The sequence below is a fragment of the Mus caroli genome, chromosome 15 (assembly GCF_900094665.2).
Source record: "Mus caroli chromosome 15, CAROLI_EIJ_v1.1, whole genome shotgun sequence".
NCBI lineage: Eukaryota > Metazoa > Chordata > Mammalia > Rodentia > Muridae > Mus > Mus caroli.
In genome coordinates, this window is record NC_034584.1 from 17,350,901 (window position 1) to 17,371,908 (window position 21,008).

At 36.1% G+C, this 21,008-nt stretch overlaps 1 protein-coding gene across 3 annotated transcripts in view; it reads left to right on the top strand.

Annotated features, from left to right (window-relative positions):
* The window catches only part of Cdh12 (cadherin 12), a 1,068,420-nt gene that overhangs the window by 1,038,216 nt on the left and 9,196 nt on the right, over positions 1–21,008 (top strand). For all 3 annotated transcript variants that reach the window (XM_029469980.1, XM_029469979.1, XM_021183292.2), the window contains 2 exons: positions 15,768–15,889; positions 18,765–18,882. In XM_029469980.1, coding sequence (XP_029325840.1) covers positions 15,768–15,889; positions 18,765–18,882 — 240 coding nt within the window. The remainder of the gene's footprint in view (positions 1–15,767; positions 15,890–18,764; positions 18,883–21,008) is intronic.

Consider the following 21,008-nt stretch of genomic DNA (forward strand, 5'->3'; position numbering starts at 1 on the left):
TGATAGAACTCTGCACTAAACCCATCTGGTCCTGGGCTTTTTTTGGTTGGGAGACTATTAATGACTGCTTCTATTTCTTTAGGGGACATAGGACTGTTTAGATTATGGAAACACTTTTGTGTTGTCAATGAAAGATATGTTTGAATTATAATAGAAATGTCAACATTTAAATAGCTGTTTTAAGAATAATATTTTGAGGAAAGAATAACTTAAGAAGTTTTTACACTATTTCAACAAGAATTGCTGTGAATTATTTCTATGGGAATAATAAATCTTTAGCACCACAATAAACTTCACATTGTTTTGAAAATTGTATCTTCTTATCACTATTACATTCTACAAAATTACGATTAATTGTAAATTTATGTTAAAGTACTTCATATTTTATTTAAAATTTTATGTGAATATGAGAAGGATATAGTAATGGCATGGTGTAAAATTGTGCTACATCAATCTATGTTCTCCACCAATTTTCAAGGAAAACATTCATCCCAGGCTTTTATTAATTACTGTCTGGATGTATTTCACAGTTAAAATTACATGATTAACTTTTCACATAAAAGTTGCTTTTGATCATTGTATACATTTTGGTGGCATACAAGTTTTCTAAGGTCTAAAAGCAGGAAACATTTTTACGTGAGGTTTTTATTCTATTGATATCATCTATCATTCCTATTCTGTTTGTACAATGAACTTAACTCCAAGTTAAGTATGAAATTCAAACACTAGCTTGACAAAACCACTTTTGTCCATGATAAATCTTACTTTACAAAGTACAAATATTTTGAATTATAATATTTATATGTATGCATAAATGGAAATAAATTCAAATGAAGTGTATTACATTGACAACTTTATGTTTTTTTCCAAATTTGCTATTTATTAATATTTATTATTTTGCTAAGAATACAGGAGTAATATGAATGATTTTTTTTATGAATCTAGTAGTCAGTATATTTAACCTGTCACCAGAGGTATTTTGGAAACAAGGTTAATTAAAAAAAAAAATTAGTCAAATTGCTTTTACAAATGCAAAACCATAAAAACACCATGCTGAAATTGTTAACATAAGGAGATCTTCCCAAAGCTGCATGACATCTGCTAGGTAACTGCAAGAGTATATGGATGAGCAGCACGCATATCAAACCCATTGAGATCACTCAACATCATTGTTCTATTTTATTATCCATGAGTCTATTTATGTCCAGTCTCCCTATAGCTATCAAGTGTGGTGGTTTGAATATGAGTGAGTAGCCTTATTAGGAGTTGTGGCCTCATTGAAATAGGTATGGCCTTGTTGGAGGGTGTGTAGCCTTGTGGGAGTGGGCTTTGTAACCCTTGTCCTAGCTGCATGGAAGACATTCTCTTTATCCTACCTTTGGATAAAGATGTTGGACTTCCATTTCCTTCTTCGGTTCCATGCTTGGCTGCCTTGTTTCCTCTTATGATGATAATGATCTAAACCTCTGAAATTGTAAGACTGCCCCAACTAAATATTTGCCTTCATAAGAGTTAAATTGGTCATGGTGTCTCTTCAGAGCAATGAAAACCCAAACTAAGATAGAAGTTGGTATCAGTGACTGGGGTATTGTTGTGATAGGGTTGACCATGTTTTTGTTTGGAGGAGTGTGGATTTTGGAACTTTTGATTTGGGAAGCAATGGAATGCTCTATTGACAATCCTGGTAAGAATATGGAAGACAGTCATGCTGTAGGTGGTTTGACCTCTGGAGGCTGCTGGTTCAAGAGACTTCAGATGAGAATTTTAGTACATGACATAGTGACTGTTCTTGTGATATTTTGGTGAAGAATGTGGCTGCTTTTTTTGCCTTTGTCTGAAGAGGCTCCATGAAGATAAGCTGAAGATAATTCAGATTAATTGCATTGACAAAGGAAGTCTCAAAATTAGTCCAGCATGGACTTCATCCTCTGGTTTACTTTCATTATAAGAATTTTGACCAAACATCGTAAGGTTAGAAAGAAAACTACAAAATGTAAGGTTCAACTGTTAAAAGGACACCACAATGTGGAATGAAGCTAAACCTGTGTTCAAGGAGATAGATTAAGGGAGAGGTGACCTTGGGGCAAATTTTCACTCAGCTAAGTTTATTGCTTATGTGTTTACAGTTGAACAAGGAATAGTTATATCTAAGTATTAGTATGACCTGATTATTCTTTTCTGACCTGATTATTCTTTTCATTTGGATATAAGGAGATATAATTATATGTCAGATTGACAATGCATGTATTGTGATAGCTACATTCAGTTGTCAACTTGACTATATATGAAATGAATTACAGTATAGAACTTATAAGACCTTGGGAAATGTAACTAAAGAAAGATCTTGGTGGTAAATACCTTTAGTTTCAGCAAATCTCAGAGTTCAAGGTCTGTTTAGAGAGCAACTTCCAGCACAGCCAAGCCTAGGCAATAAAGGATATAATAAAACAAGGGGGTATATTTCCACTACAGTAATCAGCAGAACTTGCCAGTTTTAGCCATGTGGCTCTGACTTTAGAGAAAATACACGGGACTACAGGAATAATTGATGATGAATAGCTGGAGGTAAGAAATTAGTGGTGATTAAGAGGAGATCAGCATCACTGAGGTAAAGTCTTCTGGTAATTGTTTTCTGAGAGCATAAAGAAGCTGTGTTCCAGAGAAAGAAAGGGTTATACCTTGTGTTGTAGCTGGATTTCATAAAATTTAAGAATCACCCAGGTGATTCTTTGAAGGGATGAAGACATCATCAAGAGCAAGTGAGTTTTGGCACTGGGAGAGGTCAGGGAAGGCCATTGGTGAAGGTGAGGCCTCAGTTTCAGTTGCAGTGATCATGCACAGGAGTTGAGGCTTGTCACCATGAAGAGAGCCTATGAGAAGTTATTGGTGAAGCCTAGTAGCAGTAGAAGATTCCAGTGAACTGTAGATGCCAGTACCATGGGATGATTCCCCAAAACTAAAGCTGCAGAGGAGTGAATTCAACCAGAGCTTAGGTTGCTACAGTGAGCAGAGATGAAAAAGTAACTCAAGCCCTATGGAGGAAACCAGCAGATCATATGTGAATGTCAGACTTTGGAACAAGAAGCTGTAAGGTTGAAATGAAGTTAACTTGGATACCCCAAAATGCTAGATATGCCAGAGCTGTGAAATGCCCTGAAGAAAGCTGGACTTGGATCCAGACCAAGAGAAAGATATATACTACAGTCATCAAATCTGAAAGGAGTTGGACAGTAGGCACAGAGATGAAGAGTTTGAAGATTTCCCAGCTGGCTTTTGGCCTTGCTTTCATCCAGTATTTTCTCACTAGGAAACTGTGAAATGATAATGTATATCCAGTAATGGTACAGGTATTGGCTCAGCTATATAAATTTTGATTTATAGGTAGTTACAGTTAAATGATTAAATAAACCTAAGAAGACACTTTGAACATTGGACTTTTAATGTTGTTGAGGATGCTATTAAACTATGGGAACTTTGGAAACTGTACTAAATGTATTTTGCATTATGCTATGGCTAGGTATGGCTCCTATAGACTCATGTTTGAACAAGACAATGGGTGCCAGGGAGTGGAATGAATTAGTTTGAATATGTTTGATCCAGGGTCTGAGTGGCAGTATTAGAAGGTTTAGCCTTGTTGGAATGGGTGTTGCCTTGTTGGAGGAAGTGGGTAATGGTGGGTGTGGTCTTCGGGACCCTTCCCCTAGCTGCCTGTAGCCCAACAGTCTCCTTCTGCTTCCAAAGGAAGCAGATGTAGAGCTTTTAGCTTCTTCTCCAGTAACATGCTTGTTTGTACACTGCCTATTTTCCTGCTATGACTATAATGGACAGAACCTCTGAAACTATAAGCCTACCCCAATTAAATGTTTGCCTTTATAAGAGCTGCATTGGTCATGGTGTCTATTCAGAGCAATAGAAACCCTAATTAAGATACCAGGAAAACAGAACAGGTAATGTCTCATACACATTTTCATTTTTAGTTAATTTAAGTTTTCCCTTAATTTCTATTATTTTCTTTTTTAAATATTTCTGTTTTCATTCTCACTGGGGTCATTAGAAATATCACACAAAATAAGAAAGAGACATCATTAAGAACCACTTATGTTTCGAGGAGAAATCTTGATGTACTATTGCACATTAAGTGAACACAGAGAATGAAAGTAGATGGGGTATTTTTAAAAAGTAAAATTTTAATGTTTTAATTATCTTGGAGGAACTATAGAGAGGATAAATATGACCAAATCATATTGTACAAAAATCCCAAAAACTAATTTAAAAAGTTGAAGAATATAGATGTATCTGACATATGTAATATTGAAAATATTCACAAATATCTAAATATTATCTACAACTCTGATAATATATAGAATTTTATTTAACAGATAAAATTAACCATACATATCCAATATTTAAAAGTTGAATGCAAATAATTAACAAATAATTATTTGAACCTTTTAAAATCCATTTACACTATTTTGAGTGAAGATGTTTTCCCAGTTAGTTTTACTGTAAACATGGCAAAATCCTTAATCATTTGGGAAGAGAAAATGTTAACTGAGTAATTACAGAGATCTCGTTGTCTTGTATATGGGCATGCTGATTGTTAAGTGATATGGGAGGACCTAGGCCGGGCCTGGACTGTGTAAGAAAGGAAATTCATCAGAGCAGGCAAGCCAACCAGTAAACAGCGTTTTCCCTTGGTCTCCTCTACAGTTCCTCCTTCAGGTTCCTGTTCCAACTACTCTCAGTAACTGACTACTGCCAGGACAAGTGACAAAAACTTCTCCCCCTTCAAGTTGCTGTAAACCATGATGCTGATCTCAGCAACTAAGGCTAAGTAGAACACCTCATGTGATTGTTTTGGTTAGCATATCTTATCACAGCAATAAAAATTAAACTAGAATGTGAATAATTGAGCAAGAGAAGAAAATAAAAATCCAAACTCAAAATATCCATCGATAAAATGCCATAAATCATTATTAGTAGCTAACAGTTCTACATGATTTTCTCTTTATTATAATTAAAAATACTTAGAAGCAAGATTTCTCATTTGTAGATAAAATTAATCATTCTGTCTAGCCCATAAAACAAAAGATATACGATCCCAGTATTTTTATTACAAGCAGTAAGCCTAGATTGGACAGGTTAGGAGCTATTCTAACTTATTTCACAGCCATAAATCACCTTGTTACTTGCTCTTTTTTTTTTCCTGACCATGTGTTCATGCTCCTTCTCCTCTCATGGCTCTTCCTCCAACTTTGTCCTTGCTTCTTCTCCTCCCACATCTCTCCCTACAACCTCCTCACTCTCTTCTCAAGCTTGACCTTTCTCCCCCTATTGTCCAATAAGAGGCTGTAGCCTTTTACTGACCAGTTAAATTGAAGAGAAAAGTTAAATAGCATCACTAGGTGTACATCTGTAGCATCCTGGCAACCAGATCTTGAGAAGTAGTGTTTTGAATTCGTATACAAACAGCATCAGAGCAACCCACTACAAAAATGACCAAACCATTACTAACATTCAGTAAATGATTATTAAATGTTTATGATTCTGCACAACTTTCTCCTTATCATCAGAAATTATAGATCTAAAATCCCTCATTGCATAAAGTTATTCATGTGAGGTATCTGAGAAAACAATCCCAGGAACCTGGGAAAATCATGGTGATTTTCAGAATCTGGCAGTAGCATTGGGGGCAAGAGGTCCAGCAGAGAATAGTTGGACAAAAGTTTATTAATGTAGATGTTGACCTGCATTACGAGGTTTATAACTAAGCTGTATTTTCATCTCTGAATTTTTCCACATACCTCCATCTTTATTTTAGTTATTTTTAATAGTTTACAACACCTAAATGAACCTTTTATATGTTCTATGCATTAGGACCCTGTTTTATTATTCTTACATTTTCTCTGTCTTTTATCTAGGACCATATCAGAAGCTTTATTTTCTCCTTTTTAAATTTTATTTTATTTTTCTACTTATTTACTTTCATCCCACTCACTGTCCCCATGTCACTCCCTCCCACAGTCCTTCCTGCATCATCCTCTCCCCTTCTCCTACTGAGCACGTAGTTGCCCTCCTGTGTATTCCCCGACCCTGGAACATAAAGTCTTTGCAAGGCTAGGCACTTCGCTCCCACTGAAGTGAAACAAGGCAGCTAAGGTAGAACACATTCCACAGGCAGACAAATGTTTTCAGGTTAGCTCCCATTCTACTTGTTTAGAACCCACAGGAAGACCCAGCTGTACATCTGTTACATATGTGCGGGATTGAGGCCTAGGTCAATCTCCAACCAGTGTATATCCTTTGGTTAGTGGTTCAGACTTGAGAGCTCCGGTGGTCCAATTTAGTTGACTCTGTTGGTCTTCCTGTGAAGGTCCTTTCTCCTTCAGGAATGGCAATCCTTCCATCTATTCTTCCATAAGAGTCACCAAGCTCTATCTACTGTTTGACTGTGTTTAGCTGTATCTATCTGAGTCAGATGCTGGATGGAGCCTCTCAGAGGACAACATGCTCCTATCTACAGGCATAAGAGAGTATCATTAATAGTGTCAGTGATTGATTGTTGGTGTCAAGTTGTGCAGGTTATTGTTGGCTGTTTGTGGGGCCATGGGTATGGGGAAGATGGGAGTAGGAGAGTGACTGCTTCTGGCCAGAGTTCCAGTGCTCTGGGTGGGCAGACACAGGAAGACTGCCTGATGCTTTCCAAGAGTTCCCTGGTGGGTGTCTGGCTTGGTGAAGCCACTGACACCACACGGTGGGGGGTGGACAAGTGGCAGCCCCCAATACCAGATTCTCAGTCTCTGGAATCCCACGCTGAATACAGCGGAGAAGCTGAGAACAGAATAGGGCCACAGAGCTGCACTGGGCCCTGGAGATAAGGGAAGAGAGGGCAGGGGGAAAGAGGGGATAAAAGAACCTCTGGTGGAATCACCATGCCTGACCTAAAGCTTTACTACAGAGCAATTGTGATAAAAACTGCATGGTACTGGTATAGTGACAGACAAGTAGACCAATGGAATAGAATTGAAGACCCAGAAATAAACCCACACACCAGTGGTCACTTGAACTTCGACAAGGGAGCTAAAACCATCCAGTGGAAAAAAGACAGCATTTTCAACAAATGGTGCTGGCACAACTGGTGGTTATCATGTAGAAGAATGCGAATCAATCCATTCCTATCACCTTGTACTAAGGTCAAATCTAAGTGGATCAAGGAACTCCACATAAAATCAGAGATACTGAAACTGATAGAGGAGAAAGTGGGGAAAAAGCCTCGAAGAGATGGGCACAGGGGAAATATTCCTGAATAGAACAGCAATGGCTTGTGCTGTAGGATCGAGAATTGACAAATGGGACCTCATGAAATTGCAAAGCTTCTGCAAGGCAAAAGACACCATCAATAAGACAAAAAGGCCACCAACAGATTGGGAAAGGATCTTTACCTATCCTAAATCAGATAAGGGACTAATATCCAATATATATAAAGAACTCAAGAAGGTGGACTCCAGAAAATCAAATAACCCCATTAAAAATGGGGCTCAGAGCTAAACAAAGAATCCTCACCTGAGGAATACCGAATGGCTGAGAAGCACCTGAAAAAATGTTCANCATCCTTAATGATCAGAGAAATGCAAATCAAAACAACCCTGAGATTCCACCTCACACCAGTCAGAATGGTTAAGATAAAAAATTCAGGTGACAGCAGATGCTGGCGAGGATGTGGAGAAAGAGGAACACTCCTCCATTTTTGGTGGGATTGCAAGCTTGTACAACCACTCTGGAAATCAGTCTGGCGGTTCCTCAGAAAATTGGACATAGTACTACCGGAGGATCCTGCAATATCTCTCCTGGGCATATATCCAGAAGCTGTCCCAACCGGTAAGAAGGACACATGCTCCACTATGTTCATAGCAGCCTTATTTATAATAGCCAGAAGCTGGAAAGAACCCAGATGCCCCTCAACAGAGGAATGGATACAAAAAATGTGGTACATTTACACAGTGGAGTACACTCATCTATTAAAAAGAATGAATTTATAAAATTCCTAGGCAAATGGTTGGACCTGGAGGGTATCATCCTGAGTATGGTAACACTATCACAAAAGAACTCAAATGATTTGTACTTACTGATAAGTGGATATTAGCCTAGATACTTAGTATACCTGAGATATAAGATACAATTTTCAAAACCATTGAAACTGAAGAAGAACGAAGACCAAAGTGTGGAAACTGTGCCCCTTCTTAGAATTGGGAACAAAACACCCATGGAAGGAGTTACAGAGACAAAATTTGGATCTGAGACAAAAGAATGGGCCATCTAGAGACTGCCATATCCAGGGATCCATCCCATAATCAGCCTCCAAATGCTGACACCATTGCATACACTAGCAAGATTTTGCTGAAATGGCCCTGATATAGCTGTCTCTTGTGATTCTATGCTGGGGCCTAGCAAACACATAAGTGGAAGCTCACAGTCATCTATTGAATGGCTCACAGGGTCCCCATTCGAGGAGCTAGAGAAAGTATCCAAGGAGCTAAAGGGATCTGCAACCCTATAGGTGGAACAATATGAACTAACCAGTACCCCGGAGCTCTTGTCTCTAGCTGCATATGTATCAAACGATGGCCTAATCGGCCATCACTGGAAAGAGAGGCCCATTGGACATGCAAACTTTATATTCCCCAGTACAGGGGAATGCCAGGGCCAAAAAGTGGGAGTGGGTGGGTAGGGGAGTCGGGGGGAGGATATGGGGGACTTTTGGGATAGGATTGGAAATGTAATTGAGGAAAATACCTAATAAAATATTTAAAAAAAAATCACAGCATCACCTGTGTTTGCTAATATGGGAAACTTTGTGTTTGTTGGAAATGCATAGTTCTTAAAATATTTCAATTATACTTACCATTTATGTCCTGGAAATACTCTTACATATGATCAATATTTACTGAATATGAGCCATGTAAAGAAATTGGTAGTCACTAATAGTAAACTGTATATACATTTAAAATAATGGTGTATTTCTATTGTAAACTATATATTATTCAGATGTCTGCTCTGGGTTTCCTCCCAATGTGATCCCTATTTCCACTGTAAGTTTAAGTCACTGAAGCCATTGCATCATGTACGATAGAGAGCTCAGAGTGTACCCTGTTTTTTCATCTTAGAATTGGTTTAATAGGTATTTCAGGATAGTGAGAAACACATTGAATTAATTTAGATTCTTTTAAATATTTCTAAACTTTTTTTATTGGATTTTCTGGATGCCAGTACTTTGGCTGTGTATAGTTGTTTGCATCATCTGTGTGTCTGGTGCAGGAAGAGGCCAGAAGATGTTTTCATTCTAACTGGAGTAAAAGACCACTGAAAGTTGCCATATGGGTCCTTGGACTTAAACTCATGGACTCTGGGGGAGCTATCAGTGCTATTTGCCACTATGCATTCTCTCCAGTGGGTGGTAGTGAGTGGCACAGATCTTTTTGTTGTTATTGTTGTTGTTGTTGTTTTCATTTTTCATTATTAGATATTTTTTATTTACATTTCAAATGCTATCCCAAAAGTTCCCTATACCTTCCCCACTTCCTGCTCCCCTACCCACCCACTCCCACTTCTTGACCCTGGCATTCCCTGTACTGGGGAATATAAAGTTTGCAAGAGCAAGGGGCCTCTCTTCCCAATGATGGCCAACTATGCCATTCTTCTGCTACATATGCATCTAGACACATGAGCTCTGGGGTTACTGGTTAGTTCATATTATTGTTGGTGGCACAGATCCTTAATCCCAGCACTTAAAAGGCTGAAACAGGTGGATCTCTGTGTGTTTGAGGATTGCATGTTCTAAAGTGGGAGGAGTTCTGACACAGGAGAGCTTCACAGAGAAATCCTGTCTCAAAAAAGTCATAAACATAAGAATGAATGAGCATGTAAACACACAAAAAACCAATATCAATACATACTTAATAAATACGATGATTTATGTTTGATCTCCTATGAAAATCATTTGTAATCTAATAATGGGACATTATTTACATATTTTAGAGCATACAATCAAGAAACTACATCTCATGTACTGTAATGAGTTTCTACATAAAGAGAACTGTGGATTAAGCTAATTTATTTTCTTCTCAATATCTATAAAGCCGTTAAACAATTTGAAGAATAGCATGGAAACTGTATCTTTAAATGAATTATAAATTATCTTAATATCACTTCTCAGGATTTTCACAGAGGTTGTGATTCCATCAGTACATATTGGTTAAATTTACAATTTACATTGTTTTACAAGCATCAAGTACTTCGTAAATTCTATGTGGTTTTATTACCAAAAGTCTTCATCAAAGTATTCATGATAAATTAGATATAAAGAAATTTTGTCCTTCCCTTTTCATGAGCACTATACCTCAAGATCCAAATCAAAATCTTGCATCTTCCAGCTGAAAGAGCTGAGTCTCCAGTGTGGCCACCGATTTCTGGATTGTAGTTCATTCCAGAGTAAAAGTATTAATGAAAACAATAAACTGGTAATAATGTCCAACATGATATAGCTATTCCTTTTTCAACTACACATACACATAAATAATAAGCTACCTGGGAGGGATCTTGCCCCAAAGTGATCACTCCCTTAATTACATTTAATATGAAATTTCAGTTCCTGGTTCCTATTTATTTATTTATTTGTTTGTTTATTTAGGTTTTTGAGACAGGGTTTCTCTGTGTAGCCCTGAATATCCTGGAACTCACTCTGTAGACCAGGATGGCCTCACACTCAGAAATCTGCCTGCCTCTGCCTCCCAAGTGCTGGGATTAAAGGTGTGTGCCGCCATGTCTGGCTCCTGGTTCCCTTTTAATATTTAAACCATAAGTTGTGTATTTTTTCCTAAGCTTGTCATAAATACTTTTCATGAAACCAAACCACAGAACCGAGTCTGACCTTGGTTGATTTGTCAATCCAATTAATATAAATCTCTTCACCTTAGCCTCGGGCAGACTTTTTAGGCAAAGGGAATAAGCAGCTACATTCTTCACCAAAATATCAGAAGAATGTTTTCCAAGCAACACATTAAAATTCTTCTCCTTTAAAACCCTTTGAATTAACAGGCCTCCATAGTTCTAATCACCCCTAGCACCAATGTCTTCCATACTCCAGTTAGAATGGTCCATTAAGCACTACTTAAAACATTCTACTGCTTCCCAAATCCAAAGTCTCCAAATAGTCATTCCTCCAAATAAAAGCATGGTCAGGCCTATCACAGCATTCATTACTCAAGTCCCTGGTACCAACTTCTGTTGTAGCTTGGTCTATTGCTGAGAAGAGACATCATCACTAAGACAATTCTTATAAAGTTCAACATTTAATTAGTGCTGCCTTGCAGGTTCTGAGGTTCAGTCCTTTATCATCATTGCAGGAAGTATGGCAAGGGGTTGTTGGCTAGGTGAGGCATGAGACAGTGTTGACACACAGAGGGGAAATTCCTCTTTTCAAAAAGGGTAAGGGAAGGGAAAATGGGGGGGGGGTACTTGAGTGAGAGGTACTGGAAAGAGATTAAGGGCTGAAATTGGCTTGTAAACAGAAAAAAGTAAATCTAATTTTAAATTAATAGGGCAGGAAATTGAAAGAAAGATGTGTTTGTTTGTTTTTTAATTAATTAGTTTGTTTATGCTTTTTCCAAACTCTGGCTGTTGGCATCAGGACCTCCCAAGCCTATGATATCACATAGGCAAAAGCTTGACCTGCAGACCTGTTGCCAAGACAACATATTCCCAGAATCTACTTGGTTCACTTCTCACCTTTATCTGTGTTATGTCATTTTCCATGCATATGAAGAGAACACCCCTCCCTCTCTCTCTTTCTGCTGCCACCTTCCCCCTCCCCATACTCTCTCTCTCTCTCTCCCAATAAACTTCTCACACATGGAACTGTTTGGGCACAGTGTGCTGTGTTCAGAGGAGAGTTTCTATTTTAACATATCACTGCTCTCCCTCCAAGTTCCTTCAGAGTCCTTCCCTCCTCCCCCTTCTCTCTGAATCAAGGTAGTCTTACATATTTAATTTTTGCCTCTGAACTTATAAAGGATAATATTCCCATGGATACAAAATACACACTTGTCAACAGAGGACTTCCAAAGGCAGAGAAGGACGGGGATTTCATAACTCTAGTCTTTCTAGGGAAAGACATTGTCCTGGTGTTCTTGGTTACATGGGGAACACAGGGCAGGTAGGAAAAGTGCATGGTTGGTGAATGGTCAGACACTCCTTGATTTTGAAGCTTACAATGTCCTTCAGTTGTGGAGAGCCTTTGGGGGCCACTTGGCAAAAATCTGATATTTGCTAATGACAAGGACAAGGAAATGGGGTTCAGCCAGGAATCTGACATTATGTCACAACAAAGAAGTAGGATTTAGGCATGGATATTATTTTGGGTCAGGACAGGGAAGTAGGCTCAGATATCTTGATCATCCTGACTATCCCTTGGAAACAGTGATCATGGGAGTGGTTATGGGACTTTGCTTATTGTCTTGCTTGTTCTTTGAATATCTGTGTTTATTGTATTACTTGTTCCCCATTGTACAGCCCACCCTGACAGTTGCATGTAATTAAAATGATATTAAAGCTGACTGGGAAAAAGTAAACCTGCCTCACTCTCAAAAACAAAAAAAGAAATTTTGTCATGGTTGTTCCAAATACACATATGATGCCTCAGAAACTAGGTCATTATGTTCTCAGCACAATTTAACATATTACATATCTAAATGGAAGTAATCTTTATTAGTCTAATAAATAAAATACTCTGGCATATATTTCACATTTATTTTAGAGTAGTGGTTTTTAAACAGAGATCTTACTGTTTTGGTACTTGGTACTTAAGAATAAAAATTCATATTTGTATATTCTAATAATGAATCAATGTATACAATAGAAAAAAATATTAAAATAAAGTCAATGGATCAATTATAAAATACAACTCTACAAAACTTTTGTTGTTATTTTCTTTTTCTTTGAACATTTGTTGTCCTGGTCTCATCAGTGATATTTTGTGTGACATTTAATTTTGGAAAATCTTGGTATCCTACAGTGCACAAGATAATTTCTCACAACAAAGATTTATCTTAGTTAAAATGTGAAAAATAAAAATGTCCTTTGGCGAAAGGCTTTTAATAACAGTATAATATTTATGCTATTTTCAACAATTTCCTTATGAATATGAATCTTAAACTACATTTTAAGGGATAAAACAGAAGTAATTTACCAAAAATGGTAGATTAAAATAGGCCTTGTTTATTTCAATAACTTTTTCATAGTTAATGAAAATAAATTTCCATGGTGACGAATGTAGTTAAGTGAGAAAATATGTTATCTACAGAAGGCAATTCATCTTCAACTAAGTTTAATCAAATATGTAAAGTGTGAATCTTGTACTTTGAATTTGAGACCAGTTATTAGATAACATAACAAGAATCTGAGCCTCAAATCATATGGTTGAAGAATTGAACTGGTATGCTATTTTTCATGAATTTTATTGGTATTTAATTTTATGAGTTATTTCACTAAGTAGATTTAAGTTTGAAATATTGTTTTTATATATCTATAATCACTCAAAAAGTACAAGAACTTTTGATGCAAGACTTAGACTTTTTACTTTTTGATTGTGAGTTTTGGAGAGGTTTGCACCACCAATTTTCAGAGCTTTATATACAAACAGAAACTCATGTTTCTAAACAACTGTGCAAGGTGTTTTAGGTGTTCGAGACCATCAGTACATACTAGCCATTACAATGAAAAAGGTTCCTATTGTATAATTATTGCTGCTCCCTAGTAAGCTTAGAAAATTAAACTCAGTTTTACCTATTTACTAAGTGTTATATGTCTTACCTATTTACTAAGTGTTATATGTCTCTGTGCTATACAAATAACAAGTACTGAGAAAACAAGTAAATTTAATGATGTTATTTTATACTGTTAAAAATGAGATTAACGATAATCTACAATGTCAGTAAATATTTGTATAATACATTGCATTTAATCAGCAAACATAGAAAAGGAAAACATGCAATGCAATCTATTCATGTTAAAATATATGATTTCAATACTGGGCTAATAATGGTCAAATTGGTTGTCAAAAATTCAATCAAAAAGTTTCTATTAAATAATTCTCACTCTTTTATACCTCCCTTAACTGAAACCAGTCCTATAGACCATACCTGTCATCTTCGTCTTCAGCTCTTTGTGCCTGCATGACCATGTGCAGATAGATTTCATTCTTATACATAAATTTGGTAAAATACCATATGGTTCCGCATAGAGTGGTTTAATTTATGCTATAATGAATTTTGACACCATGCTGTTTGGACTTGTCAGAATCAGTCAACAATAAAGACTTCGAATGTATTTTCAAAAGATCACACCAATATTATGAATCTTCATGATATAGAAGATTTTAATTGGTAACCAATGGATAGAGAAAATTTGGTGTGATGTAACTATCTTGTTCATCTCACATTCTGAATTTGTTTTTAACACTTGATTCTTTTAACTCTGTATTCTAGGTATTACCATCAAATATTTGAGGCAGTATATTTATTTGTAAAATTATGTGAGACATTTTTTTTCCACTGAAGTGTTAGTACTTTATTTATTTATTTATTTTTATTACGTATTTTCCTCAATTACATTTCCAATGCTATCCCAAAAGTCCCCCATACACCCCCCCCCACTTCCCTACCCACCCATTCCCATTCTTTTGGCCCTGGCATTCCCCTGTATTGGGGCATATAAAGTTTGCAAGTCCAATGGGCCTCTCTTTCCAGTGATGGCCGACTAGGTCATCTTTTGATACATATGCAGCTAGAGACAAGAGCTCCGGGGTACTGGTTATTTCATCATGTTCCAACTATAGGGTTGCAGATCCCTTTAGCTCCTTGGGTACTTTCTCTAGCTTCTCCATTGGGAGCCCTCTGATCCATCCAATAGCTGACAGTGAGCATCCACTTCTGTGTTTGTTTGGCCCCGGCATAGTTTCACAAGAGAGAGCTATATCTGGGTCCTTTCAGCAAAATCTTTTAAAAGTTGCTTTAAACATATTTCATGCATTATGCTTACATACTTTAATAAGTTATTTCCAGTGTTTTTCTTTAACATATAACAGAAATGCAAATATTAAGTCCATTGTCTGTGGTTAAAATACATGATGTGCATTAAAGAGTGGCTACTTGTTTTAAGTGTATCATGGTAATATGTAGTGAAGTAATAAGTGAGCCTTTATCAAATACTTACATACTATTTGATCCAGAAATAATTAAAGTATAAACTTTGTCCTTCCATAATATGCTCATTAATTCTATTTTACATATATATATATATCCCATGTTTTGTCAGCAAGACAAATTTGAGATAGTTACTTATATATCTTAAATATACCATATATTAAATCTTCTGACTCTATTAGTGCAACACAGAAAATCATATTTTTAAAACAAAAAAATATCAATATTGGCTAAGTTAAGAACAGTACACTAGTCCAAATTCCTACCTGTTCAGTAACACATCAGTTAAATAGTTACTCCTACCTGATCTTATTTTCTTTGCCTGGAATAATAGCTATGCAATCATACCCCTTATTTTTCATTGTGTTTTGCAGCTGATATCTTGTAATTTCCTATAATAGAGGATGTTTTTCAACTTTGTATCAAAAGTAATTGAAATAAGATATGTCTTTCAGGGAAGCAATAGCCATGTTTTGTAATCATTGTTTATCTTTTTTATGTTTTAAACAGGTAACCCATTATTAACTAGCAAAGTTAACATACTAATTAATGTCCTAGATGTCAATGAATTTCCTCCAGAAATATCTGTGCCATATGAAACAGCTGTATGTGAGAATGCCAAACCAGGACAGGTATGTTGTCAATACTGCTAATCAAATGTGTATTATGGCCCCTATATGTTATGCTTTAGGCTTAAGTCCAGACATGAGTGCACATGCACATAGATATTTTCATGCTTAATATATCTTCATAAATTAAATATATAAATAATACTAGGCTCATGTACCCCACCCCCATCTCTTTGAAAGAAAAAATACATATTCAAGATCTTCTGTATGCACAACAGGCCTTGAACTTTTTATGTAGCTCAGAATGACTTTGGGGTTTTCATGCTCTAATAAAATCTCTGTATGTACAGTCATGTATTATCATGCTCAATTTGTGAAGTGATGAAAATCAAGTCTGGGACTTTGTGCATGCTAGGCAAGCACCCATACAAGTAAACTACCTACGTAGATTTAAATAGGTTTGATTTAAATGAGATGGATTAGCATTAATTTGAATAAAAACATACCTCAAAAATTAACAACTATATATTGATTGTTAAATAACACAGGACATTTGAGGTTAAGATAGGGTGATTGGTATAAATCTGAGTACAATAACTTTTATGTTTTAGAGTGTGAAAATCTTAGACTTCTGAAGGAGAACAGGGTAAAAGGAATGTATTTGTATATGAAGTTTAGTAGAATAGCTTCTGCATTGTGGTCCAGATAATTCAACAATGGATGCCTACAAGTGAAACGTTCAAGAGTATAGTAATTGTTCCGTCCATAGGGCTTAGTGTCTTAGCTGAACTACATTCTATTTAGAAATCCTGAAGAAATAGGCTTTATGGCCAGTGAAGTAATTAAATTGCAAATGAGAGCAAGGGCAAGTAGGAAGAGATCAATTGTTTCCTCATCTACTCAAGGAAAAGTCAATAATCAAAATCTTGATAAGGTAACAGGAAAATACAGCCAGGTCAGATCAAAGATTGGGACTCTCTTGGTTGCTTCCAGTTTCTATATATTAAAAATAAGTCTGATATGAACATAATAGAGCACATGTCCTTGTAGTATGGTGGAGAATCTTTTGGGTATATGTCCAGGAGTGGTAGAGATGGGTCTTCATTCAACTCTTTCCATGATTTTTTGAGGTTGCCAGCAGAAGGTATAGCCCAGATTAAAGGTGGATCTTCTCTTCTCAAAAGATGCAGATTTAGATTGAGATTTCCCCTTCTCAAATAAATCAGTCAAGAAAATGCCCTTACAGATGTAGTTAGTTAATACCATATATAATCAAGCTGTCAATCAAGAAGAGCAATCACCATTGTTAGGGTGATACTTACTAAACTGTTGCATTCCATGATATAGCTCCTTTACATGTCATGTTAGAGCAATGTAACCAATAATTATTGTATGAGACAAATAAACTCTGTGGCACAAATTCCTACTGAGTAAATAGACTGAAATTCTTACTAAAAATTATTTTTAAAAACATTAATATTGATATTTAACACCTCAGTACTAATATCTACCTACTTATCTATCAGCAATCTACCCAGTATTTACCTGTGTATATTCTATCTTTCATATGTGTCTATGTGTTTGTTTCTATGTAGTAAGGGATTGGACTATAACCAGGAATCATATAACAAAAAGTAGTATTTGATTCATAATTACTAAAATCTGCTATGTGTATTTTATACCCCAAGACCAGAGTTTTGTGTGGAATTTCTAAGCTGTTACTGTAGTCCATCCTATTTAATTCATATGTTTGGCCCATTTCACATTTTTATCTGTTCCCCCCACATACTTCCTAACATGTTTTCTGGCATAGAGTTCTTAGATATCCTATTATGCCTTTTGATGTGCTGCAATTTTTTACAGTAAAGACCTCCAAAATTAATTTTAGTTTAAATTTGAAGGGCAAAATGCTGTCTTGTGAGACTATGCCGGGGCCTAGCAAACACAGAAGTGGATGCTCACAGTCAACTATTGGATGGATCACAGGGCCCCCAATGGATGAGCTAGAGAAAGTACCCAAGGAGCTAAAGGGATCTGCAACCCTATAGGTGAAACAACAATATGAACTACCCAGTACCCCCCAGAGCTCGTGTCTCTAGCTGCATATGTATCAGAAGATGGCCTACTCGGCCATCAGTGGAAAGAGAGGCCCATTGGTCGTGCAAACTCTATCTGCCTCAGTACAGGGGAACACCAGGGCCAAGAAGCGGGAGTGGGTGAGGGAGTGTGTGGAGGACTTTTGGGATAGCATTGGAAATGTAAATGAAATAAATACCTAATAAAAAAATAAAATAAAACAGAGGTCTCCCAAAAAAAATGGTGAAGTATTTAGATTTAACAATGATATACAAATTCTCAGGGCAATGTGGGAAACATTTTGAAATAGAGATGCTAGTATTTTCCTGTCCAAGTAATATTGGAACACATAGTATATCATTCTAAATACCAGGGGTGGAGTTATCTACACAAGTGAATATATATTACTGTCTTCAGTTTGATGACTTTAATATGTCTATTCTCACAAATGAACTTGCCCTTTAATTTTGCTTTGCCAGAACACATAGATAATCAAATGTCCTGTTTCTAGTAAGCATTTCATATTTAACCTACAAAGCATTTAATGTAACATGCAAACAAGTGACTTTTAATTTTATTTTGCTTGGTAGGAAGAATTTTCAATACTGGCAAGCTTTTTCATTACACAGATATTGATTTTGAATTAGCCTATGTCCTCTGATTGTAGCTGCCATTATTACTTGTAAATGCTTAGAGAATTGCTTACAAAAGGTATGTGTAAATAATTGGGTCACTTGTATCGATTCAAAATTGTCCTTTCTGTTTATTTGCATTCATTATTAGATAAACTTTGTAGCCTGTTGTTTAATGTTCCCTGTGAAACTGATGACTGACTTCAAGTTTAATCTCAACTTTGTTTCAGATAATTCAGATAGTCGGTGCTGTAGACCGAGATCTCTCACCTGCTGGGCAGCAGTTCTCCTTTAGATTAGCACCAGAGGCTGTCATCAAACCAAATTTTACAGTTCATGACTTCAGAAGTACGTATATCCACTTATAGATTTCTCTCTTATGGAGTTTTGTCAAAGGACACGGGGAGAGGAATCAATGTTTTTCCTAAAAGCAGATTCACAGGACATAGAAATCCATATATAAGAAATACCAATAGTTCGAAGAGTCTCAAGTTAATTACGACATGATGATTATCAGGTAATACAGTTTGCTTTCATTATAAAAAGAAAGTCAGGTATTTAATGAATAAAGCAAATAAAACTTTCTAGAAGTGGCTCCTTGTTTTGAACATATCAGCAAAATGGTAAGCCCATGTCTTATACATGCAAGTTAATTCTTACTCGCTTTTTTATTTGAGCAACAGTAGTGCAAGTTTATGCATTGGGCAGTTCAATTAGAATGAACAGGAGTTTATTCCCATTTCATTATTCCCATGGCTACAGCTGACACAATTATCCTAAAAAACGACAGCCTCAGAGCGTCTGTATTGAGATCATATGTAAAGCCTTTATACAATGTCTAAAGTGTTTCTGTAAAGATAATTTTACCTACAATTGCTGCCAACCTATCTGTCATGTGACTTACACAATAACTTGCCATCTATACTAATGTGTCTAGTATTACTATATCTCGTAATATTACAAGCCAGCACAGAAACATAGGTTGGATTAGAAGGTGGGGCTGTAACTTAATCTGTTCCAAAAAGAGAAAGGACATGATTAGTGATTAAAAACGATGTATTACCCGTATGAAAAGCAAAGTTCAGTTTAGCCTGCCTTAAGTCTGATCACAACACCCACATTAACTTCAACTGATAAAATCTAACAAAATGTTGAATGGCTTTTCAAATGTATTAGGCACTTTATTATAAGTAAAAGCCAAGTGCTTGTCTGGATATACTTTTCTACCATCAAGAAAGCAAAAATGTAAGCCAAATCATTTCTAAGTCAGATTTGTATTAAGTCTTACAAACATTAGATCTCTGACTTTGTATGCCAATCTACTCTATGTTCCTATATAATGTATATTAAGGATTAAATATCCAGTATAATATTTGATGGAAAAACTAAAGTATGAATGTGTTTTGCTTTTAAAACAAATGAAATAATGTAATGAGATATTGCTGATGTTGACAACTAACCAAAATTAAAGGATGTCTGGAGAAAACCTATTTGTGCACTGACTAGAGATGAGAAAGTCTGAGTGCATGTATTTCTCACATGAGGGGATTGGCTCCATCCTACAGTGAGATAAGAAAAATGATAGTAAATAAAAAGCATACCAAAATTTATGAATTTAAAAATAGCATAGCCTCATGTTTATATCATGACGATAATAACATTTTACAAAGTGTAAGTGCTAAGTATTTAGATAATAAAATATAGAAAAAACTCCTGTCAAGCAAATGGAGTCTGTGGTAGATTGAATAAGATTTCTCCCATTGACACACATGTTTGAATATTTGGTCACCAGTTTCTGGCACAGCTGGAGAGGATTAGGAGATACAGACTTGATGGAAGAGCAGTATCTCTGGACCTTGCTGTGAGACATTAAAAGCCCATGTCAATACAAGTAAACTTGGTCTGCTTCCTGCTTGTAATTGTAAATCAAGATGTAAATATTCAGCTGTAGCATAGGCACATATCTGCCTGCCATACAATATATGTGTTGTCCAATATATTAGCCATGATTCTTACCACCTGAAAAATTACATTATCTCTATTTTTTATGAATTGGCTTTGATCTTGTGGTCTTTTGACAGCAATAGGAAAACAACGAATATGTAACAATACTGTTAGCCTATTTACAAGCTATTTGGGGAAAAAAACGTATTCAGACATTCTTAGAAACCTTTGCATAATCAGAAGAACTGTATAATCAACAAGTTTTGTGATGTATATAAATCACTGAGACGGAAAGTATTTGTGTATCTAAGACTATGATTGTGGCTCTGAAGACTAAGATTCCTTCATGGAAGGAAAACAGATAAAGGGGTTTTCCTATGACTTCTTGATTTTAATGATGAACAATCAAACTTCAAAACCTTAATTTTGAATTAGGAAGGCTGTGGTTAAATCAATAAGCAGAAAAAAATCACCAATTCACACAATGTGCATATGAGGACAATTTTCTGTGGCTTTCAATATTCATCTCC